This window comes from Protopterus annectens, chromosome 8.part0 (genome assembly GCF_019279795.1).
Source record: "Protopterus annectens isolate FY-2018-M chromosome 8.part0, PAN1.0, whole genome shotgun sequence".
NCBI lineage: Eukaryota > Metazoa > Chordata > Ceratodontiformes > Protopteridae > Protopterus > Protopterus annectens.
In genome coordinates this window covers 1,146,706,662-1,146,732,831 of record NC_056741.1, presented here as the reverse complement: position 1 = coordinate 1,146,732,831, position 26,170 = coordinate 1,146,706,662, and the positions used below count along the sequence as shown (strand labels likewise).

Below are 26,170 nucleotides of genomic sequence, written 5' to 3'. Positions count from 1 at the left end.
TAACACCTGCACCAGGTAATATAATGAATGCCTACTCAACATGTTATGTGCAGCAAAACCAATGGAGCCAACAGTAATTATAATTGCACAGTTAACAATACAGCAGCTACAAAAAGAATAATAAACTGTGCAGAACGTTTCAGTGTTTCTGGCCGTGTTTCTGCACAGTTTATTATTCTTTTCGTGGGTGTTATGTGCAGCAATTATCACCGGTGTCTCAGCATGCAAAACCTTGCAATAATGAAATGCAGATCATTATCACATTTGAACAATAACTACAGTTACAGTGCAACACTCAGTCATTCTCACTTGTCAGGTAAAACTCTCAGCAGCTGCCACTGCTATTCACATAAGTAGAAGTCATTGTCACAGTGATGAATGCACAGGCTAAATTTGGATTTCTGTCTATGTAGAGTCATTTCAACCCCCCCTCACCAATTTCTGTCATTTTATTACACTTTTTTATTTTAAGATGCACATTCATGTACCCATTGTGGTAAAATAATTGTAATTGTACCTCTGCTAGTGAACATGTCAACATGCTAAATATTACCTCATTTGAAGACAGTGTTAGTCCTCACAACATGGCAAAAGAACTGTGCCCATGGGCTGTACACATGTACAGATATCACAGTTTGTGTAGCACTTAGGTTATGAGAGTTATGACATTTTTTTCATATTTTGGTAGATAACTTTTCTAGGGAAGTTATCAAGGTGCTAAGTACCCATTTTGACAGTTCCAATATGTACAACATGCTAAATGAACTGTGTCTGTATGCTGTACATGTACATATATTGCAGTTTTTTTAGGTCCAAAGTTATGATAATTTTTTCATATTTGAGTGAATGACTTGGGTAAGGAAAGAAGTCAACATGCTGAGTAATACCTTATTTGGAAGACAGTATTAATAGTTACAACATGGTAAAAGAACTGCCTGTATGCTGTACACGTGTACAGATATCAAAGTTTGTTTAGGGCTTAGGTTATGGAAATCATGATTATTGTTTCATATATTGGTAAATAACTGCAAGGGAGCTTGTAATTGTGCCAAGTGATACCTCATTTTGAAGACATTGTTAGTCCTTACAGCATAATAAAAGAACCGTGTCTGTATGATGTACACATCTACAGATATCACAGTTTTTGTAGGACTGTGGTTATGAAAATTATGATTTTTTTTCATAGTTTGGTAAATAACTTTGCAAGGGAGCATGTCAATGTGTTAAGTGATGCATTGTTTCGAAGACCGTGTTAAATTTTACAAAATGGCAAAAGAACTGTGTCTGTATGCTGTACACACATACAGATATCAAACTTTGTTTAGGACTTAGGTTATGGAAATTATGATTTTTTTCATATTTTGGTAAATAACTTTGCAAGGGAGCATGTAATTGTGCCAAGTGATACCTCATTTTGAAGACAGTCTTAGTCCATACAACATGATAAAAGAACTGTACCTGTATGCTGTACATATCTACAGCTGTCACAGCTTTTATGACTAAGGTTATGAAAATTATTTTTTTTCATATTTTGGTAAATAACTTTACAAGGGAGCATGTCAGTGTGCTAAGTAATACCTCATTTTAAAGACAGTATTAATAGTTACAACATAGTAAAAGAACTGTGTCTGTATTCTGTACACATATACATATATCAGAGTTTGTTTAGGATTTAGGTTATGGAAATTATGATTTATTTCATATTTTGGTCAATAACTTTGCAAGGGAGCATGTCAATGTCCCATGCAATACCTCATTTTGAAGACAGTATTACTTATAACATGGTAAAATAACTGTGTCTGTTTGCAGCGCACATGTACTGATATCACAGTTTGTTTAGTCTTGTAGGATTACGAAAATTATACATTTGCAATACTTCTCATTATCATGCCCATATATTTGCAAGGGAGCATGATGACAACACAAATGATGCATCATTTTGAAGCTGACATTGAGCCACACAGCTTGAACACTGATATGTAGCCTCTGTCTGTTACAGGTGATGAGATATGCTTTATTTCTCAGTTATGAGAAATGTAATATTAATCATATTTCTGTGAATATCTCTGTAAAGGAGAATCATGCAGTGATAGTTAATGTGTCATTCTAAAGCTGACATTCATACAAACAAATCAATTACAAATTGTATGGGTCTATATGGTACATTCACCAAAATATTGTGATTTGTTTTACCAAAAAGGTAAAAAATATGCACAGTATCAGCATTCCTTGGTAAATATTTAATAATGAGTTTGATTTGCACTGTCAATATTTACACTATTGGAAAGGTCAGTGTCTGCTGAACAACTTTTGCATTTACATTTTTAGTCTAGCTCTTATGGTTAAAGAGTTATGATCATTTGTTTTCTGTATGGTGTTACAAATGAATTAGCTGAAAATGAGCTCAGGCTGCACTGTTGTTCCTATGGTAGAAGTAAGTAGGCAGCATTTTCTGAGTTGCTCCAGAGTGAATGAGTTAAAAAGTTACAGAAGAAATTTTCTGGAAATGGGGCCAGCCTTGCTACAATCTCTTTGCGTCACCCAACAATGCCAAATGCTACAACTATTTTGCCCTCATCCCTCCCATGGAGGAGTCTTCAGGGGATGCACTTGTTCACGATTGGCCTCTGGGATTTCTTTATGCCTTTCCTCCTATCCCCCTAATTTCCATGTTTTTACAGAAAGCAAGTTTGTTGGAGACAACAATAATCCTTATTGTTCCCTGTTGGCTTTGTCAGATCTGGTTCCCCTTTCTTCAGCCTCATCTTCGGAATGAACTATGGATTGTGGATCCTGCTCTGGACCTTCTCATTCACATGTCGGGGATTGGTCACCCCAACCTGAACAACTTGAAACTAACAGCCTTGCTGCTCCAGTTCCTCTGATCGTCAGGTTTCCTTTCCTTTCCTTTTCAGTCAAACACATCTTGTTGTCTTCCTATAAAATGTCCACACAAAAACTGTACAGGAGTAAATGGCAAAAATTTGTTACATGGGCCAGCAATAATCAGATGGATCCCTTTTCTGCACCCATACTTTCTATTCTAGAATTTTTGACAAAACATTTCAATGAAGGAGCTACTGAAGCTGCTATTAGAGTCCATTTGGCAGCAATGTCTAACTTCCATGTAGGAGAGAATAGTTCTGGATTTATGTTGCACAGACATGTGAAGCTTTTTTGAAAGGAACTAACTATGATAAAACCACCATATAAAACTCCACCCTCCCTGGGATCTCAGCTTTATTTTGTCTAACATCATCTGTCCCACCTTTGAACCTTCTGCGACATGAAACTTGAAATACCTCTCCTGGAAAACACTCTTTTTAGTGGCTGTTACTTCAGTCAGAAGAGTTTCTGAATTATAAGCTTTGTCAGCTAAATCCCCATACCTAATTTTTTTATAAGGACAGAGTTTCTTTACATACTAACCCCTCTTTTCTACTAAAGGTTGTGTCAGAAGGTAACTTCAACCAATCTGTAGACCTACCAGTTTTCTTCCCTAACTTCCAAAATAAAGGCGAATATTCACTCCACTTCGTAGATGTTCATAGACAGTTATGTTTCTACTTAGATAGAACTTCCGGAATTAGAAAATCAGATCAGCTCTTCATCTATTATTCTGATGTTAAAAATGGTCAACCAGTTACAAAAGTCACCTTATCTAAATGGCTTACACTATGTATATTTTACATTTCTAATTCAAGAAACAGACCATTTCTAAATACTGTTAAAGCTCATTCCACAGGGTCTGTAGCTACGTCTGTAAATTTTCAGGCTAGATTACCACTGGATAACATCTGTGCTGCAGCAATTTGGGCAAAACCTCATACCTTTATTACTCATTACAAAGTGGATTTGGCCTCTAGGAGTAGAGCCTCTTTTGGTTTTGTGGTTCTGAGGAATATACTCCCATGAGCCACCCAAGAGTAAGGTTGCTTGGGACCCAGTCCCATCAGTGAGAATAAATGCGAGATTGAGAGCATCACATAAAGAAGTTATATACTTACCATAACGTCCCATGCGTGTTGTCCATCTCGCCCTTTATTCTCACAACCCTCCCCCCATGCTGATACTCCTGGGAGACCGAGTCGCACAGCTTGGATATTGCAGGGCCATATAGACTAAAAATTCTTTTTCTTTTGTAGCTTTTGCAGGATACATATATATAAGTGTGTGTGTGTGTGTGTGTGTACATATATACATATATATATATATATATATATATATAAAACACACACACACATATATATATATATATATATACACTACACACACACACACACACACACACACACACACATATATATATATATATATATATATATATATATATATATATATATATATATACATATATATATGTATGGGTGTACTGTATAACTTTGAAATTACACAGTAGGCACTGGGTTACGCGAAAGTGCACTTAATCGAAAGTGCACTTTCGCAAAACCTGCTTCAGAGAATGGGCTACGTACTGCAGTATAGTGCAGTAGTCACGGACCTTAGGGTTAGGACACGGGTCATGGTAAGGGGATAGCTAGTAGGGCTATCCCCTTACCATGACCCATGCCCTAACCCTAAGGTCCATGACTACTGCACCACATTGGAGGACATAAAATGTTTTCCTACTGTCCTCCACTGTAGTGCGATACGTTCGCAGAAGCAGTGTTCGTGAAAGTGCACTTTCGAATAAGTGCACTTTCGCGTAACTGAGTGGTCTACTGCTCTTTTTCGAATAAGTGGTATTCGAATAAAAGCAGTAGACCCATATATATATATATATATATATATATATATATATATATATATATATATATATAAAATATAAATATTATATGTGTGTGTGTGTATGTGTGTGTATATATATATATATATATATATATATTTTTTTTTTTTTTTTTTTTTTTTTTTTTTTTTCCTATGACACTGCTAGGGACAGACTACAGCTTAGGAAGCTAGGGGGTTGCATTATGTGTTAGAGGCCCACGAGCTTTGCTGAAGACCTCATTGCTAACAAAATTGCCAAGACGGATCGGATCCGACCCATCAGTGAGAATAAACGCCGAGATGGACAACACATTGAATGTTACGGTAAATACATAACTTTATCAACTCAGCAGGGTCAATAATTTTTATCCACAAATATCCCCTAAACCCAGAAAATACAGGTACAGTACTGTCCGTGTACTTCTCAGATGTCTGTGTCAAAAAAATAATAATGATAATGACCAAAATAACATATTTCAAGTTAGTTTCACACAAAGACACACACATAAAGCCAGATTAAACACTGTTTAAAGATGAACGGATGAGAACTGCATAGGTACTTTTATGCACACATAGCCCCTACCTCCACCAGCAGCTATAGCTATCTTGTGGACTATATAAACCTCTCATTGTTATGTAGAAATAAATTACATGAATTTTATTGGTTGCTTTAGATGAACTAAATTATGTTTGTATAAAGGTAGCTAACATCATACTATAAGATGCAGCCATGTTTAGCACAGTTTAAATAGAAGAGTACTTATGAGAACATAAGAAGTATTAAACCCTTGATGACATATACAACATCAGTATGTTCTTTCTCTGCAGACGTCCGTCATCTGAATGATTCTACATTAAAAAAAAACTGTTGCTAATGCAGATGTGGTACTGGCAAATGATTTTGCATTTCAGTGCTTTATCTACAAATGCAGTACGTGCTGCACTTGAAGAATAAATGTCCAGTGTTGTATTAAGAATTGGTGTACTGATATTAGTGCAAACAAGACAGTCACAACACAGCAAGCTTTTAACTAAATGCAGAAATCCTTTATAATCTGATATCGTAGTTTTGCAGTAATATTCTGCAGTGACTGCATAATGAATGCTGAAGATCAGGTTCTGAACATCGCTACAAATGCAGATTATACTGACTTGACAAATGCTAACCTTTCACAGCTACTGGAGGCTGTACAGAAGGTACTGAGAAAATGTATTTCTAAAATGCAGTGTGTTTAGACTTTTACACAATCCAGGTCTATCAGTGAAATAATTAATTCTTTAGTATAGTGAATAAAATAAAACAATTACAGTATAAATGTTGCAGCAGTTTTTGTTCAGCAACCCACAGCTATAAAAGAATCAGAAGTATTACTTCATAGTATGTGTTTTGGAGGGGGACTTGTATACTTGCAGGATACCTACTGTTTACACATTTAAACAGTTGGTGATCTAAAAACTGGATAAAAGTAAATGGTAAAAAATGCAGTATTGTTGCAGTTGGAAAAAAAATCCACCCAGATTATAATATAAAAAGCAACCCATGTCAGAATTCAGATGTTGAGAGACATTTTTGTGTGGGTACATAATTCCTTGTTCTTTGATTATCATGTTATAACAGTGGTCAAGAAGTCTTGTATGGCACAGCTGATCAGAGGATAAAGGTGTTTATTGTAGATATTATTATAGGTCCAAAGGATTCCATTCCCCTCTAACTTCTGCACTGATCACACTCTCCATTGAATTCAGTGCACCCTTTATATGTATCTTGCTAAATATATCAAGCAGGCGGAGAGATACCAAAGGTTCCTGACAAAACAGGTCATGGGTTTAAGGGACCTGAGCTATCAAGAGAGTCTGGAGGCATTATTTCCATCCATTGTGTCCTGTAGACTCCTTTGTGTGATCTGTGTCTTGCCTTGTGGACCATTAGTGATATTACAGTCCAAGATCTCATGTTCATCCTCAAGTCAAACAGTCCGACGAGTACTAGAACCAGAGATCTGAAATTGCTTCAGCAAATAAACAAATCACAGTGGACACACAGATTTGTCATATAATGACTACCCCTTCTCTAAAACAGACTTCTTGTCCAGATGAAATAATGTAATGACACACTGTTTTCCTTTAACAAGGAATTATAAAATTGGATGGGTAGTCAAAATTTCAACCCCAGTTTGACAGGACTATCATTCCTTGAAAAACTAGGTAAGGTGTAAGGGTGGGTAGTAACCAGGTGTAAATGGGCACATGACCCAGTTGCCTTGTACATTCTATGATTCATTTTTTTTGTAAGATGTTTATTAAATCCCTTTTTTATCAGTGACATGGGAGCACATTATTTAATAGAAAAGAAATAAACTATAGTAACATTTTCATTGTTATTTTCATACAGTATACATGTTTTCTTGTCATTCACATTAGCATTACATTAATTGCTCACTTCATGCCTTCCCTTAAACCTCATTCCTCCTCATGAACATTATTCTGCATGCATTCTCCCACAAATTCCATTTATTTCTATATACTTTGCTCCTTTCCTTTTGTAAAGATCCCACCTCATTTTGTGTTTTTTTATTTCCTTTACAGTATTCAGAACTTCAATTACAGCTGGATTAGTTTTCAGAAATTGCTTTTTTTGGCAGCCAGTAGGCTTAAAAGTAGTAAGTATTTAGTATAGGAAATTCAGATCCTATGTCACAACTAAAAAAAAAAATAATTTTCTTAGTTATTTCCATGTGATCCCCCACCATTTTTGAATGAGTACTCTGTAGGGAATTTTTATTCTTTGCCCACTCATTACATTCCCTAAAACATTTTCTCAACTTCCCCCATCTCTTGGACTCTGTCTCTCGCTGTCTGTCTGACTCTCTCATCACATCATCACTGCTATCTCCCTGAGGAAGAATTTTTTGGTCAGTTTGAGGGTGTAAAAGTACCAATGGTAACAAAAATCCTAATTTTCTCCAGTAAAGTCTGACCCTCTCTTGCCTGTTTTCTTTGTCCCTTTCAACAGTCACCCTATTGGTAAAATCTCCTTTCCTATGTTAGCTTAGTTCTCAGAATATTTTCTGCTGTTTTATATCTGTATAACATTCCATATGGTTGTGTTATTGTCCTTAAGGATTTGCATACAGAATCCCACTTTCTCCATATTTCCTAAGCTCTACATCCCATATAATCATTAGCCTTTTTCACTTTGATTTATAACCTTCTGGGTTGTGTTATGTATATGAGCTTAAGCTCTAAAGTATACCTTCAAATCAGATAGTCCTAAACTACCTTGTTCTATGGGAAGCATCATCTTATCTCACTTAACTCTTGTCCTGTTTCCCTTCCAAGTAAATATCTTTAAATGTTTATTAATTTACATCCACAGATGATTCTCCTGTTTATAGAAAGTATGCCAGATGTGTATATAAAAATAAAATGTTTATATCTTATTATCCACATCTCTAATCAAGAGCTTCTAATACCTCTATTTTTGTATTGCCTTTTGTTTAGTCTCTTGCTAAGTATCTGTCATAACAGAAGCCTTTTAATCCATACACCAAAGTAATTCATCTTATGTCCCCATAAGTAGGGCTATTGCAGAACCAGTCCATGTTAAGATACACAATTTACCGTTGTAGCTTTTGTTTTATATTCATTAATTTTGTCAATTTTGACCTGTGTAGGTCTTTCCTGCCATCAAGAATAGTTATTCCTTCTGACATCCATTTTAATAGGTCTGCCTGTCTGAGTTGCTCATGATGATAAATTGCTGCAGTGTATGTCTCCATGGAGTCAGCAGAGCCAGATCATGATCCAAAGGGACCCTTAGGCAGGGTAATGGAACAGGTTCCTTCCAACTATACCTATAGACTATTAGTTGACTGACTCTCCAATTACCATACAACACTGTTCAAGATTGTCAGTGTGCATACTATTCTTTTCCCAACTTTTACAATAATCACAGAGATTTGGATTTAATTTAAAGCTTGTATTTAAATTTTACAGCGCAAACACTGATAGCTGTTTAATAAAACGAAACACACTCATATTGAGAGCAGTTTTAACATGAGCAACAGTAAATGTCTCTTCTCTTGAAACTCACATTTATTGGAAATGTATGTGACAACCCGTTAGTCTGCAAGAGACATGCTGGGATTCATAGTTAAGTAGTGTACAGTGAAGCCTTAATTAGTGGCCGTGTGAAAAGTGCAGAAATTCAAAAGACAAATGTGTAGTGCATTTGCTAACAGCCTGGGATAGCCCACTGGACACAAGCATCCCTTTTTAGGGGCAGGCCAGGAGCACTGTGCTGTGGAGTGATTTGGTCAGTCACACAGTAGGCAAAGTCTGAGGGAATCCAACCCTGCACTGTAGCAAGCAGCATGTTAACTGCTCATAGTGTTAGTAATTTACATTAAGTACCAGACAAATTATTGTAGCCTAAGACAATGTATTGTGCCTGCAAAAAAAAAGCTTAATTAAAAATGTATTAATTAAAAATGTATTAATTAAAATATTAACATTAAATGCATAGACTTCATGCTGTCCAGTTTATTCACTGCCAAAAATAAACACGGTGTCAACAATCAGCATGACAGGGAAACCAAGGATTGTACCCAAAGGGCATTGATCATATGTTGATACTCCTGTTTACTACAGTCGGATTCTTTCTTTACATTATACCTACACCGGGATGCAGGAACCAAGGATTGGTTTGTGTACGTGTGTATTTATACATGCACGAGTGCACACACACACACACACACACACACACACACACACACACACACACACACACACACACACACACACACACACATGACCATCAATTACAGTCCTTTGTTTGACTGCATGCACCTCACATGTTTGCATGCAGTCAAATGAATGAACAAATACATAAATAATGACTTAGAAGCATACTTCAGCTCCCTGTTACGTGAACCATACAGTGTAGTCCAGTGCACTTCATGCACCCCCCCCCCCAACCTCTTAGCTCAAGAAATTGAGACATTGACCCAGTATCAGGAACAGCTTATAAATACTGGTGCGATACACTTGAAACCTGCTAGTATAATATGATCCGATATTTTCTTTTCTGTCCAGGTTCAACCTGTGGATTATCAAATTTGACTCTGAGAGACCAACCAAATCCAAGAGACTTTAGCTCCCTGAGTTCCACCTCCTTTAGCCATAATGCCTAGCCCTAACCTACAACCCTCAGAAGTAGTTTGTCACTTTCCAGGACTACAGCTTGGTCTTGATCTCTCTTTGGGTTGTATTCTTTGACCCACTAGTGCATTTTAGTGCCTGTTTTCCTCTTCTCTTTTCCCTCTTCAGTTTAGATACTAGTTAATTTGTTTTTGTTTTTTTTTTTGTGGTAATTCTTAGTGCTTTTAGTATAGATAGGTTAGATAATGTGGCAGCATTAGCGGGCCTTTCCTGCCTTAGATTGTTGTTGATTCTGTAGTTTATTAGCCCTTTATAGGTAGCATTGTATGCCACCTATCTGTTTTTTTTTTTTTTTTAAGACTATTTGGAAGTCAAACCAATTGTCTGGTAGTCTGGAAAACACTGTACAAACTCTGGTGTTCTGTTTCAATTATAGAAGCAGACTATTGGAGTTTGTTAAATCGGTGGATTTACTATGCTTTTTTACTGAAAAGCATAGTAAATCAACAGAAAAAAGAGGGAGTTCCCTCTCATCTGACATGACAATGATGTCACAAAATGGGTGGAAAGTGGGTGGGGTTATTGGAGGTGTGAGGAGTGTGTTCTTGTTCTGGTTTTAGCCACAGCAGATGGTGCAACCCTGTTTATAGGGTGTGTTGCTTGTGTTCATTTCCCTTTTTTGTTTATAGCAGGGAGTGTTTTTGATATGGAGAAAGGTTTAAAGAAATGCATCACATGTGACTTATCAGTTTCCCCCACAAGACGCCTGTGACTTGTGTGTTTATTGCCTTGATCAGTGTGCCATCTGTGATAGTTTCAGCTCCCAAGCCATCAAAGAGAGAAAAGCTAAGTTGTTGTTGAAAAGGTTGCAGACAATCTATGAGGCTTCCTCTTCTTGTCTTGTCTGCCTTCCAGTAAACATGACAAGGGTGACTGGAGTTGGAAAGAGGGAACCAAGAATCTGAAATCCCCAAAGGGGGACCATAAATGTGTGTCCCCCCTCTTTAGTTAGTCAGCTCTGAAGATCCCAAGATCTTCGATCACTCCAACTTATTTTGGCACCACAGTCAGATTCGACTCTTTGGACCCATTCTCCTACTTTGCTGACTGTGGGAAAGGTTCCTTTTCCAGCTCTGAGTTTACCCAGTCCTTTTATGTCAAGAGGGCCTCCTTTGGGCAGGGTCCAGTCACGTTTTCCCCTTTTACTCCTTGAGAGTTCTCCCCGACATCCTCTCCATCTTCCACCCCAGATTCAAGCTTCTCAGTTTGGTACCAGTCCTCAGAGCCTTCTGTGAGCCAGAAGCTATCAAAGCTTCTTCAGTAGCTTCTTTAACCCTGTCTCTCTGATCTGTCAGAGTTTTTGACCTGCTGAGTTGGAACAGCTGATGCGATCATTCCTGCAGACCCAGATGCAGTTAGACTTAATTCCTTCAACTTTGGGTCCTAGACCCAAGATCTCAGCTCCATCCAGTGTGCTTCCTCCCTATAGCCCAATAGCACCAGGGTATTTGGTGCCAGTGGCCTTGCTTCCAGTGGGGTTGGAACTGATGCCTTGGTTTATTTTGGCTGCTACCACTGCCTTGGCCTTCTCGACTCAGCCTTTCTCAAAACTGATCAAACCTCTGAGCTGACCCTTTAGGGCCAGAGTTTCGGGGTTGGGTTCAACTCTTTGGGTGTCTGTATTATTCCTTTATCTTGGCTGTCAGCAGCTTGGCTCTGATCTCAACACTGGGGCAGGTGGGAGCAGTCCCCTGAGTCTAGCATGTTCTTGGAGTCTTTGGAACCTGGGAGTGCTAGCTGAAGGCAGCCAGCTTCAGCTTATGGTTTTCATTGTTAAAGAGAAGATGTTATCCCATCTGGAGACAGTGGTCAGCACCATCCAGCATCCCTTCCATCTTGTCTGTGTCTGTGAATGCACATCAGCCTGATCTGACTAGCCTCCAAGCTACTCTGCATCTAGGACCCCCGGCCTCTTCTGCTTCCCCTCCAGGTTCTCCCTGCCGGGAGGGTTATAGCAAGAGATAGTGCAAGAAGAAGCACCTGGATTTCCCCAGTGGAGTTGTTCACCAAAGACACCAACCTCGAGGAAGAAGATGGTTTCCCAAAATCCCTCTTGATGAGGACGCCTCATTTGGTGACCTTATGGAGCTTCTCTGTTAGTGCGAGGGATGGGCAGCCAAAGTGCTGTTTTTGGAGGAGTCTGTGTTTGTGTTTCTGGTGACTTTCAATATGATCCTTTCTGTGAACCCGTTCATTGATTTGAGGCCTGGGTAAAATCCATAGGGTGAAACTTATCCCCAAGAAACCCAAAAAAATCTTAGCTCCTCCCAAGGATTGTTAGCATTCAAGTAAGGGTCCTGCCATTAATGCTGTTTTAGGTGGCAGTAGCCACCAAAAAGGACACCTTGTAACAGAGTTTGTTGATCCACCCCCAATAGAGAGTCTATAGTGTGGGCCAGTTGGGGAAGCACCCCTACACCTTGGCCACCCTTGCAGTGAGGGTGTTAAAATACATTACTCACTTGAGTCTTCAGTGGGACATGTCTGGGGTATCAAGAATGATTAAGATACAGCAGACTGCAGAGTCATAGAAAACTGTGGAAAATCAGTTGGTTCACCTTGCAGTTGATTGCCAACTTGTCCATGCATCTGCTTTATATTGCAGCTGATGGCATAGCCTGAGCTGCTGGCACTAGCATCTTCATCTTTGGATGAGACTGTGTAACTTTGCAGACTGTTTGAGAGCATCCTTTGTTACTGTCCCATATGATGGCTCCTCAGTGTTTGGGGTGAAGGTTAGACATCTTGACCAGTAGTGAGCAGGATGAGAAGATGCTGTCATTAGAGCATTTTTTTTCTACCCCCCAATAGACTTTTTCCAGGAATCAGAAAAGGGCTAAACACCTCTTTTCTGAAAAGCACAGCAGCCTTTTCAAGATGCTCTTGTAGAAGGCTCCCCTCGCAGCGGGAGGTAAACAGAATGGGCACTGTCCAGGTGGCAGAGGTAGTCTGCAGAATCAGGGCTTCTGCAGAACTTTTTTCTTGAGGATTTCCTGACTGTCCAACTGTAAAGGCAGATGGGGATGTTTGGTTCTGTATCCAGAACCATGCGAGTCATATGCAGAGGCTAATCGATTCCATTTTTATTTCCCCCAAACGAGAATGCAAAATACCTTCCAGATGTGCCACCACATCAAAGAAAGCAAGTAGCTGTCAAAAGCAAAAAGCTGTTAGAAAATCAAGACATTCAGGAGGTCCCACCAGACTATTGTAGATCTGGTGTCTTATTCCAGATTCTTTTTGGCTCCCAAGAAGAACAAGGACCTCAGGCCAGTCTTGGATTTGAGCAGGATAAATCACTTTGTGAAACAGACCAAGTTCCAGATGGTCACAATGCAGTCCCTCCTGTCTGCTTTGAGGAAGGAGATTGGATTGCTCAAAGCCACGAGGGTTTGGCAATGTGGAGTTTCTTCACAGCAATTTCTGGTAGCAGTCCACATCCAGGGAAGTCCAACATTTTAGCAGACAGACTGAGCAGGAACATTTTACTTCCTCATATGTGGTCCCTAAATCTGAAGCTTGCTGCTCAGATTTTTCAGCACTGGGACACCCCATGTTGTGATCTGTTTGTTTCCCCCATCCATCACTAAGTGCAGCAACTATTATGCTTATGCCTTAGTTCCTCCACAGGAACAGTCACCTAGGAGTGCTCTTCTGTATACTTGGCCTTGGTATTTTCTGTACATGTATCCATTTACCCTGTTAATAATAAAGCTCCTTAAGGCTGCCCATTGCAGAGTGACTCTAATCCTTATTGCTTCATTTTAGCCCTGACAGGTGTGGTTCCTCCTACTTTGGCCTCTTTTGAAGTACCCTCCATGGTTTCTGGATCAGGTATGATTTCTCATGCATCAGGCTTGGACCCACCAGACCATTGGGATGCTCAAGTCAACTGCATGGTTCCTCCAGTTCCCTTGACAGCCAAGGGTCCCAATCTTTCTGACAAAGTGGTTCACATTTTGTCCTCTTCTCAGAAACCTTTTGTTTAGAAAGTCTAAGTTAGCAAGTGGATATGTTTCACTCTTTGGCTTCAGTTAAAATATTTAGATCCTTTTTCCATGCAGATAGAGGCTATCCTAGATTTCTGGCTGGCTGTTTCATTGAATATCTAGTTTTTCCATTATTAAGGTACAGTTTGTTGCCACTTCTAATTTTCCCTTGGTAAGACACAGTCCACTAGTGGCACCTCTAAAGATTTTGAAGGCCTTTCTTCAGGGAATGTTTTTGTTGTGCAGTTCTGTTTGGGAACCAATTCCTTCATGCAAACTGCATTTTAAGCTATGAGGGATTTGTGAGCCTCCCTCTGCACCGTAGACCATGGATCCCTTGAAGTTGCTGTCTTGGAAGACACTTTTTTTGGTGACCGTTACTTCTAAGTGGGTGTCAGAACTGCAGACCTTATCCTCTGTATCTCCATACCTGATCTTTCACAAATACAGGGTGTCCCACAGAATGACTCTTTTTTTTTTTTTTTCACAAGGTGAGCCATGGACAACATTTTGAGTCAGGCCATCCACCTGCTGGTGTTCTTCCCTGACTTTTCAAATAAAGGCGAATGTTTGCTGCGTTTTCTTGATATTCATAGACAGTTGAAATTTTGTTTTGATAGATCAAGTCCTTCAGCTGTTTTTCTTTCTCTAAAGCCCACTTGTGAAAACCACTATCCAAGTCTACTCTAAGTGGTTATCTGATTGCATTTAATTTGCTTATATACCAAAAGGAAAGAAATTGCCTTACAAACTAAAGGGTCATTCTAGTAGAGCCATGGCTCCCTCCACAGGCTTCCTGTCGGGGGTGGCTATGGATGGTATTTATGCTGCTGCTTCTTGGATGGGTTCTTGTACCATTGTGTCTCACTACAAATTGGATATTCAGTTGAGGTCTAGGTCCTCTCTTGGATCCACCATATTGCAGAATGAGCTCTCCTATGGACGCTGTAGCTTGTAACATGGCTGGGAACTCTGTACCTCAAGTTGAATCCAGACAGAAAAGACAACATTGGATGTGAATGTTATGTACTTACCATAACAATAGATCTGTGTTGTCTGTTTCCATTTGGTTCAACCATCTGGCTCACCTGCCCCATTCTTCTTATATTTTATTGAGTCTTTGGTTGATCAGGTCGGGGAGCTGTTATTTCCTTCCTTCTGTTTGAGGGTCCTTGGTGTCAGGAGTTTTGGAGATGGATAGTGGAACTGCTTGTTGGAGTGGGACAAACTCAATCTGAGGATTGTCAGTTAGTGCTAGGCATTATGGGTAGAGGAGGCAGAGCTAGTGGTGCTGAAGTCTTTTGGATGTGGCTGGTCTTGGATCCGATAACTCATAGATTGAGCTGGACAGAAAGAAACAACAAGAATCTAGCTTTGTGGTAGTTACATAACATTTGTTTTTGCATTTTCAAGCATTTTCTGAAGGGTATGAAGTCTGAAACTGACATTTGTCATTATTTTGTTACTGCAGTCCATGACACGTTACCAGAAAGCCAAACGTTAAGAGGAACAGACCAAAACTATTGGAAAGATCACACACACACACACACACACACACACACACACACACACACACACACACACACACACACACACAAAAACACACACTTGTTAAAGCCACTTTGTATGACTGTACACTTCCAATATCTGCTTGAACTTAAGTGAATGAACATTCATAAATAATAGCCCAGAAACCTATCTCAGCACCACAAAAAGAAAACCTCAAATTTTACAAGGAACAGACCAAAATAAATGTCAACTTTACTCAAGAGTTTTGGACAAAGCCAAAAGTAATGAGGGGATGTAAAAGCTTCAAAAAAGGAGACATTTAAAATATTTTATTCTATTCTTTTTTAATTTTATTTTATTTTTTTTTATTTTATCTGTTTGTTAACCAGGTAAACTGGTCAAAGTGTCCCTTTACACGGGTGACCCAGGAGTATTGTATGGTTCAGTGACTTGCTTAGTCACACAGTAGGCAAACAGAGGCAGAAGGATTCATACCCTGTACTTTTGAGTACAGGAAGCAGTATGATAACAGCTCAGAGACTTGAGTCCCAGACAACTCTAACTTACTTAAAAGCTTAACAGAACAGTAGATGTTGCATGGACATGCGTGTTCCAAGCAATAAGAACTACAAAACTCTAACTGCCATTAATGATTGACTGTAATCCTTTGATTTACCCTAAAAAGTAGTTAATGACGAATACAGCAGATGTATGAGACAAAATCAGATATGCTTTGCAAAATCAGTGACAAACAAGTGGCAGACTTCTCTAATCTATTCTAGTTTATTTTAAAAAGTTAACAGAAGAGCAAGATGTTAAGTTGTCAATCTCGCCTTCATTCTTGCTTGATGGGTTCGGAGCCGATCCCTCGGCTCCGACTCGGCACTTGCTTTAGCTCGAGAACTCCTTTTACCAGCTCGAGGCAGCCCCATATCCCATGATGCAAGGCAGGAAGTACCCAGATCTCGTTTGCCGCTTCGCTTGGGAGGTCTTCTCTTTACCAGCTCCTGGTAAGTAATTCACATTTGTGACATTTAAGCCCCTTTTAGTTAAAAACTATTTGTTTTGATAGTTTAACTTTAAATTTAACTTTTTCTGACAGAAATCCCTGTCTCTTTTAATTTTTTTTTTTTTTAGTCAGTTAATTTCCCTATCCCATCCCCCCCCCTGTTAGGGTGTGTGTGTTGGTATTTTTTACTAAATACCTTTTGGTATTAGTTTAATTTAATTGGACTGGTGTGTGTGTTTTGTTAGGCACCATGTCTAAAGAGAGGGTTTCAGGTTTTAAGAAGTGTGACTCGTGCTGTCAGAAGATGTCTCTGACAGACGGTCACACTTCTTGCCTGTACTGTTTAGGCCCTCTTCACCTGCAGGACTCCTGTGCTATTTGTCACTCCTTCAGCCAGAGAGTCCTGCAGGAGAGAAGGAATAAGTTGATTCTCAGGGGTCTTCTTAAGCCGGAGGGCTCTCCGGCTAAGTCGGCCCCACAAAATCAACTAAATCTGCCAAGACCCAGGCTTCTGTTTCTAAGCCTGTGGCCTCGGCTCCGACTCGTATAGAGTCGAGATCGCTCCGGCTGGAGCCGATTCTGATCCACTAAGCTTTCGCCGATGGCTATCGGTGCCGAATCTGCTGACCACTGTGGTGTCGGTTCCGACCGGCTCCGACACCCACGGCATCGGCATCGGTGTCGGCTCCGATCGGCTCCGACACCCATGTGGCACAGGCATCGGTGTCGGCTCCGATCGGCTCCGACACCGTTACTTTGGTGGCTGTATCGGCTCCGGCTGGAGCCGATACATCCCGGCGTTCTGCCGGCTCCCGGAAATCGGTGGCGACAGGATCAGTAATATCGGCTCGATGACCCATTCCAGGAAGAGGTCGAGGTCTCCTTCCTTGGAGCCGATACTGCTCGGCCTCGCCTCTTCTATCGGAACGGAGCCATCGGAGCCGATCTTCAAGGTCATCCAGGTTATCAGACCATGACCTAGAGAGAGTGGTCAGTAGATTGCTCAAGTCACAGGTACTGGCCCAAATGCTACACAGTCCGTCTCAGCAGACGACTGTTGGTCCACACCCCGTTACAGTTCCTCCTTCAACTCTACCCCAGAGCTTGGAGTTGGAGTCTTCGGGCATGGTTACTGCTACGGCTGGAGGACGGATACCCCCTTCTGTTCCTTCAGCCCCTACTCTTATCTCCTCTTCCTTAGAGGGATTCGGTGGTCGGGCTTCCATGGTCTCCTCCGAGGGTGAGTGGCATCGGACCCTTGTCCGAACCCGCTCTTCCCCTTGGAGCCTCGGCCTTGGTGAGCTCGGCTCCGACATCTGCCTCGGAGACTTCCTTTTCGGTGGCCCCTGGAGTTCCTAGCTCTTGGAGCGGGTCTCTCGGACCTGCCTGGGAGGGAGCATTCGAGGTGATGAAGAGTGTACTGGCCACTGGTATCAGTCAGCAGTCTCTTCCCGTAGCTCCTCCCTCTATTGTACCTGTTGACATCTCTGCCACTTCTCTTGCTACAGGACCCAGAGATCCTCCGCCTCAGGTTTCCCCATTGGGAATTTCCCCTCTTCCGAGGATTCTCCTGATGTTTCGGGAGATCCTCCTAGGAAGAGGACTTGTAAGAGGAAGCATGTAGACTCCCTGAGTCTGTCACTTGGATACTGACTTTGATGAGTCAGAGGGATCCCCTAGATCCCCTCTGAGGATGTCTCCTTCTCAGACATCCTAGAACTTCTGAAACAGAGGGAAACTGGCCCACCAATAATCCCTCTGAGGATGAGTCAGTATACCTAGAGGCGTTTGGATCTCGGCCCTCCACCTCCTGGGTGTCTCCGCCTTCGACCCCTTATGCAGGTTATTGCACGAAGGCGTGGACAGCTCCTGACTCTGTAGAGCCAGTCCCTAGGAGGCCTTCTAAATTTATAACTGCCCCTAGTGACAAACAATTCCTTACCAAGGGTGTCCCCGCTGATGCCATGGTGGTGGCTGCGGCCACCAAAAAGGAACTTGCAGATCCTTCCGTGCCGTCCATCCTCCTAATAAGGACTCTAGGACCATGGATAGGTACGGCAAGCGGATGTTTTCCTCAGCGACCTTTGCTATGCGTTCGCTGAATTATCTTTGTCACTTCACCAGACTCCAGAGAGATATCCTGAAGGAGCTGGGAGAAGTAGTTCAGGATCCTACAGCTGCAGGGGCCCAAGAAAAGATTGCTTCGCAGCTAGGAACCCTCAATTCCATTGCTAACTCCTCCATGCGGCTAATATCTTATGCTGCTGATGGAGAGTAGAGCCGCAGGCACAGGTGTGGCTCTTAGGCGCCAAGCCTGGATGCGGCTATGTGATTTTGCGGATCCCTTTAAGGCGTCCTTCACAAATTCTCCCTTTGATGGGTCAGCTTTGTTTGGCCCTCAGGTGAAGGAAACCTTGACCAGGTGTGAGCAGGACGGCAAGACTCTTTCTGCTGTTGGAGTCCGTTTTCCACCCCTTCTAGGCCTTATCCCAAAGGACAGAAGGGTGGGAAGATGTGGTTCCGTAAATCCCAAGGAGTCACGCCCGGATTCATGTGGTCAGTTTACCCCTAGAGGCAGAGGGGTAACAACAACAGACGCTCTAGAGGCAGAGGGGTCCAAGAATCAGGGCAACAGGGAGTCTCTTCCTGAGAAGCCCTTTCAGCATCCCTGAGGTGTTGCCCGGCTGTCCCTCCTTGGAGGCAGTCGGGGAAGATTATCACTGTACCCAGAAGCCTGGCATTCCCTCACTCAAGACAGATGGGTACAGTCGATCATATCCAAGGGTTACATAATTCCTTTCGAGGAAAGTCCCTTCCCTCAAGTTCCCTTCCAGATGTACCACCCGGTCTAAGGGACATTGCAGAGTTAGAGATCGCAAAACTACTGCAAAAGAGCCATTCAGCCAGTCACAATAGACCATTCAGAGCCGGAATCTACTCAAGGTTCTTTTGGTCCCCAAAAGACGGGAGACTGGAGACCAATATTGGATCTCAGCAGACTCAACAAGTCTGTCAGGAAGACAAGATTCGAATGGTCACTCTTCAGTCAATTCTGCCCTTCTTACAGAAGGACAACTGGATGTGCTCAATAGATCTTCAGGATGCGTACTATCACATCAAAATTCACAGACGCTCCAGGAGATTTCTCCGCTTTCGGCTGGGGTCCAGTCATTTCCAGTTCAGAGCCCTGCCCTTTGGTCTCACTACAGCCCCCAGAGTGTTCACCAAATGCATGGCAGTGGTCACGGCTCACCTGAGACGTCAAGGATTCCAGGTGTTTCCGTATCTCGACGACTGGCTCCTGTCAGCCACCACCAGGCATCAGCTTATACAAGCCAGGGATTACACAATAGACCTTTGTTCTCATTTGGGCATCTCAGTCAACTACTGAAAAGTCATCCTTATCGCCCTGCCAGTCTATTACCTTCATAGGCGCAAACTTAAACACTGTTCGGATGTCAGCTACCCTTACAGAACAAAGAGTTTCAGACATTCAGACTCATGTCAGGATCATTCTGGCCAGCAAGAAGGTACAGGCCAGAATGGTTCTAAAGGTATTAGGTCTTATGGCTGCGCCATCACTCTTCTTCCCTGGCTCGATTCTACATGCGCCTCCTTCAGTGGATGCTGTTCACACAGTGGTCATACCAGCAACTCCCAATGCGTCACCAGATTCTGGTGACAAACATGCAAAGAACATCTTGCTTGGTGGATCACATCGTCTCAGGTTCACCAAGGCAGGTGCTTTGTACCTCCGTCCCCGATAGCCACTGTCACCACGGATGCCTCCCTGATCGGGTGGGGGGGGTCATTATCAGGGCAGGATGGTTCATGGGACGTGGCAACCGTTCGAGTACCATCTGCACATAAATGTCCTGGAGATGAGAGCAGTGCTTTTAACATTGCAAGCCCTCAACGACTTTCTTCCCGTAGGGACAATTGCAGTCCACACAGACAACATGTCTGTAGTTTGGTATATCAACAAACAGGGCGGAACCAAGTCCTACCCCTTGTGTCGAGAAGCGCTCAGACTATGGCAATGGGCGATCTCCTCTCATCGGTTTCTGGTAGCAACGCATATCCCTGGGAAAACCAACATTATAGCGGACAGATTGAGCAGAGCTATTCTCATGCCTCACGAGTGGTCTCTCAAGCAATCCATAGCGGAAGAGATTTTTCTGGAATGGGGTCGTCCATGTTGCGATCTTTTGCTACTCCCCAAAACAGCAAATGTCCAGACTTCTTCAGCCTCTTCCCTCTATCAGGCCATTCCCCCAGAGACGCTCTGACCCAGGATTGGCCCCAGGGACTTCTTTATGCCTTCCCTCCATTTCCTCTGATCCCTCAGGTGATCCAGAAAGCTACCGCTTTGAGAGCCAAATTGATTCTAATTGCCCTTACTGGCCTCGACAAGTTTGGTTCCGTTCCTCCATCATCATCTTTTGGTGCAGCCGTGGCATCTGGACCCAGTGCCAGATCTACTGATTCACCAATCCGGTCAGCTGCACCGGTCAATCCCTTCTCTCAACCTCACAGCATGGTTGCTCCACTTCCTTCCTTAGCCAGGCTTCCTTTGATCTCTAACCCAGTTAGAGATATCATAGTAACTTCACTAAAATCCTCTACCAGGAGGATTTACACAAGCAAATGGAAACGTTTCTCTTATTGGGCTAAGGCCCAAAATATTGATCCTTTTACTGCCCCTGTTCAGGCAGTTCTGGACTTCTTAGCAGAGATTTTTCATGCAGGCTCCTCTTCTTCCACAGTCAGAGTTCAGTTGGCTGCTATTTCTAATTTTCATGTCGGGATAGCAGATCATAATATTATGTCCCATAGGCTCTGCAGGGCCTTCTTGAAAGGAATTTTCCTACTAAAGCCTCCAATCAGGAATCCTCCTCCTCAGTGGGATCTAAATTTAGTGCTGACATCCTTGATTCTTCCCCTTCGAGCCAGCTGTTTCTTGTTCCCTGAAATATCTTTCTTGGAAAACTTTATTCCTAGTGGCTATTACATCTGCCAGGAGGGTGTCTGAACTTCATGCTCTTTCGGTTCGACCCCTATTTGATTTTTCACAAAGACAGAGTATCTTTGAGAACTAATCCATCCTTTTTACCTAAGGTCGCTTCGAAAAACAATCTGAATCAATCTATTGATCTCCCTGTATTTTTTCCTAACTATTCAGATAGAGCTGAACAAAAGCTACATTATCTTGACGTCCACCGTCAGCTTAGATATTATTTGGACAGAACAAAAAAAATTAGAAAATCTGATCAACTTTTTGTTTCCTAGGCGGATAATAAAAAAGGCCTTCCTGTTTCTAAAGTGACCTTGTCCAGATGGCTTTCTTCGGTCATCACTGAAATTTATACTCAGTGGAAAACAGCTGTGCTCAAAACCTAAAGCACATTCAACTAGGAGTTTAGCTACTTCTACAGCTTTTCAAGCTAGACTGCCTTTAGACACTATTTGTGCAGCGGCCACTTGGGCCACTCCTCACACTTTTGTTTCCCATTACAAATTGGACTTGGCCTCCAGGGACAGAGCCAGTTTTGGCTCTACAGTCCTCAAGAGTTTGTTCCATTGAGCCACCCAGGATAGAGGTGCTAGGGACGCGGTCCCATCAAGCAAGAATGAAGGCGAGATTGACAACTTAACATTAAGAAGTTATGTACCTACCATAACGTTCCATGTTAGTTGTCTTCTCTCGCCTTCTTTCTTGCGACCCTCCCTCCTTCCCCCTGGCCTGGACAGACCTTGTATAAGAAACTATAATGCTAAAGACCATTCAGACCTGGTCCTTTTTCCATTTGTAAGTTTCTTCTTCCTTTGGGAAGTATTGTTTATGCTTGGTGTTATTGCCCTTTTGTCAACAAACGAGATCTGGGTACTTCCTGCCTTGCATCATGGGATATGGGGCTGCCTCGAGCTGGTAAAAGGAGTTCTCGAGCTAAAGCAAGTGCCGAGTCGGAGCCGAGGGATCGGCTCCAAACCCATCAAGCAAGAAAGAAGGCGAGAGAAGACAACTAACATGGAACGTTATGGTAGGTACATAACTTCTTATTTTGCATTAGTAAGCATTTTCAACAGCAAGAGCTATGAAATTCTAATGACTGAGTTGGAATTACTGACTAACTGTGATACTCAGTGATTTACCAGAAAATGGAGAAAATAATTTAAGGTCCTTCAGTTATTGAAGAGTATTAAGGCTTTAACCTCTTAATGAGTGGAGTCAAGGGAACAGAGTTTGGTTACATCTTCTCCATTTGCCTAGAGCGTGACTCTATGGAAGTCACTTAACCAGACAGTGCTACTGTGTAAGTCAAGGTATAAATTATGAAAAACAAGAAATATGCAAGTCTGGTAGGCACTTCTGACTTGCTTGTTTCTGGGGGTCCTAGAATTATTTTCAGAAAGTTCATGGGTGGAGTCTTCATGTAGGTGGACACGCACAAATTGCTAAACAAGTCCTGGAGGGGCCTCCCCTGTCTTAAAATAACACATTACTCTTCACACTCATGCAGTTATTAAAAAAAAAAAAAGTTGTAAGGCATTTAAAATACTGTTATTTTTCGTGCCTGTGAAATGCACTCATGACACCACCTTAGTCCTGTCCAGTGCTACACATGCATGCACCTTCCCAGTTGTATGGAAATGTTTGTTATTTAAGCCACTGTTAAGTTGAGCATATAAGCTGACTTAAATGTAACAAAATGATTTTAGGCAGTGTGGTGGGTATCCAGCCATGGCCCCATCTCACCCCACCCACAAGTAAGGAAGTAGGATGGCCACCTGAATTGCCTCTTTTGTAATTTACCATTGGCTTCTCAACTCGCCTCTAAGTGCATGTGTGTTACCTAAAGTAAAAGGAAAATATGTTTTATGCATCACACACCAGTTATTCCTTTTTCCATTTATATATATATATATATATATATTTTTTTTTTTTTTTTCATTCTATGAGTAATAGAAAGATAAATCACTTTACTTTACACATAAGAGTTCTAGTTTGCAGTTCTGGCCTTTGTTTACCACTTTGCTGGCTGTAGTTGCCTGCACAGTTCATTTTTCTGTATTCGGTGTATAGGAAACTGGATATTTGTTTTAATTACCTCTGTAGCATCTCTGCTTTATTTCACTACTAACATTGTTAATCTGTTCTGATTGAATGACGGGTGCAGACACTGCAGTCTGTTCTTTATTTGTGAATGTCTTCTGGGTCTTGTTATATTGTTTACTTCCTGTCTGCCTTAAGTAAATTAACTTGGCTGTCTGAAGTAGTCTGTCAGATGTTTTGTACTAATTCTAGCTTTGAAAATGAGGAAGGGGATGAAATATATGGATACAGATGCAAAGGTATATTGTATTATAGGACTTTATTTGAATACTAGTTAATTTTGCAGACCAATGAACCATTTTCAGCCATGACGCAGGCCATAGGCATAATCAGACAAATATACTATGTTTTGCAGCATCTTACAGAAGATAAATTATAGTTAAATCTAATTCTCATTGGTGTACATTATAATATACATTAGAGAAACTCATTGGCATCTTGTAATCTTATTATGTAGCCTGGAAATTAAGAACAGAGTAAGTAATGGTACAGTTTAGACAAGAATTAATGGAAGCAGAAATGACTGCCTAAAGGATCTAAAATATACAAAATTAATACTCCAGAAATTAATCCCAAATTTAAATTCTTAGAATTTTAATCATAGAAGGAATTGATTCAGGCTGCATCCCGAAAACATTTTACTATTTATTTTACATTTGTTGACCGGGAGTAGTCTGACTGAGCTGCAAATAGCCCTTTTTCAGAAGGGGCCTGAGGAGAAAAGTTCCACTACATGGTACAACAAAAAAAAATTTACAGAGATAATTACAATATTTGCTGGTATTAACATTGTACAAGTTACAAAGTTTAATGGTAATCATTCATAATACAGGTGATGTGAGATATAATTATATTCTTACAGTAATAAGAGTGTTAAGAGTAAGAACAGAATTTGAAACAGTAGATCAAACCAAATGTTCTATGTTCTGTTGCCCATGAAGTACCTGTGACAGGCATACTTATGTAAACCAGTTTGCTATTGCACAGTCATTTTATTTTTTCCCTAACTATGTACAAGCTAATCCCCAGAGCTAATCAGCTGTAAAAACTCCTTCACTTTTTAAAGCAGACATCTACAGTTTACAATATGGCCACTTAATTGTTGTGTGTCTTTCATTGTTGTTTGAGAATGTTTAGGGCCTATTCTTTTTTGGTCCTTGAGCTTTCCTCTGGTTTCTTCCAACTTGGTGGTTTGGTTTACTACTTATATTAAGAAGGGCCTGCTATGTCAGATGTGACAGTGGATTAACACAGTATCAGTTTATCTACAGGAATGATCAGAGATGTCATTGTAATGTCCCCTTATGCTTGGATAGCCTTCTCATTCTACCTTTTGTGTTAGAAGTCTTGTAAACTGGGCAGGTATATGTTTACTTATTAGTTATTGCAGTGGAACTGTCATATCTTAATTGCTGTTTGTTGATTGTAGTGAGAACACTATCCTAGTTAATGGTAGGGGGATGAGCTGACAGGCTCAGGGACTTGATGCAGTTAAGGAATTGGTACATGACATCACATCATGCTGCAATACTGAACATATGATGTTTTGAAAACAATGTTGGCTTGATTGGTTGGGGAGGACAAACTTGGTCATAGGTCTCATTAAGGTTGTGCCTCTCACAGATGAGCCTATAAACATAGTCTTCCTTTACCAGTCATCTGCTTGTGTGATCCTCTGAGTATGAAACTTGCTTATGCCCATTACTTGATTTGGCAAAGGCTCTTGTATGGCCAAAATTTCTCTTTTCGTGTTTAGCAATGCAAACTGTTCCACAGTCACTCAGTCCTAACCCTTCTGTCTACCCTGCTGCATTTGTGTTATGTAAGTATTGTGGGCTGCTGGTGGTATAGCAGTGACCTGCAGTATTTTTTCTCTGTTCATCTTTGCGCTTGTTAAAACACAAGCATTCATTGACTGGTTTAGAGAGTATGTGATTTCACTGTGTGTGTGTGTGTGTGTGTGTGTAGGCACACTGTTAATATTTGGAGTTTCCCCCTTTTCCATTGTGACTCTAGACTTGTGTTTTCTGTGCTGCCAAACTTTGTCTAGGGTGTTTGTAAGCACTGGAGCTGTCATTGGTACCAGGCCGTGTGTGCCCTTTATCGGACTTTCCATCACCATGCTAATTGTGTTCAACAACATTTATTTGACACAACTCCTGTTGCTGACTTGACCAAAGAAATGCCAGGCTAGGCTGTAAAAAATGAGTGGTGGCCACTTAGTTAACAGTTCAGTGTGTTTTGGTGTAATGGCCAGGTGGTGAGGTATTTTGTCATGTTTCTTAATGTAGACTTGACAGTTTAAATGCTAGTCATAGTTTGCATTGTTTTCTGCAGTCTTGGGGCATTTCCTGGGTAAACATCCTTCCTATCTTTCCCAGAAACTTTAAAAAGAGAAAAAAAAATACTGATCCCATTTTTGCTTTTAAAGCTTGGTTTTTGTGCTACTGTCTGTATAGATACTAGTAGAGGCATGCTGGGACACTGATACATTGTTGCTTTTGGGACCCTTTATCATTTCAAGGCTTGCCTGTATTTTTCTGCTACTGCTTTAGTACTAAC

At 41.2% G+C, this 26,170-nt stretch overlaps 1 protein-coding gene across 1 annotated transcript in view; it reads left to right on the top strand.

Moving 5' to 3' along the window:
• Positions 1 to 26,170, top strand: part of LOC122808415 (F-BAR domain only protein 1-like) — a 2,144,012-nt gene that overhangs the window by 549,704 nt on the left and 1,568,138 nt on the right. The window contains exon 5 of the mRNA XM_044079378.1: positions 201 to 220. Within this exon, the coding sequence (XP_043935313.1) occupies positions 201 to 220 (20 nt within the window). The remainder of the gene's footprint in view (positions 1 to 200; positions 221 to 26,170) is intronic.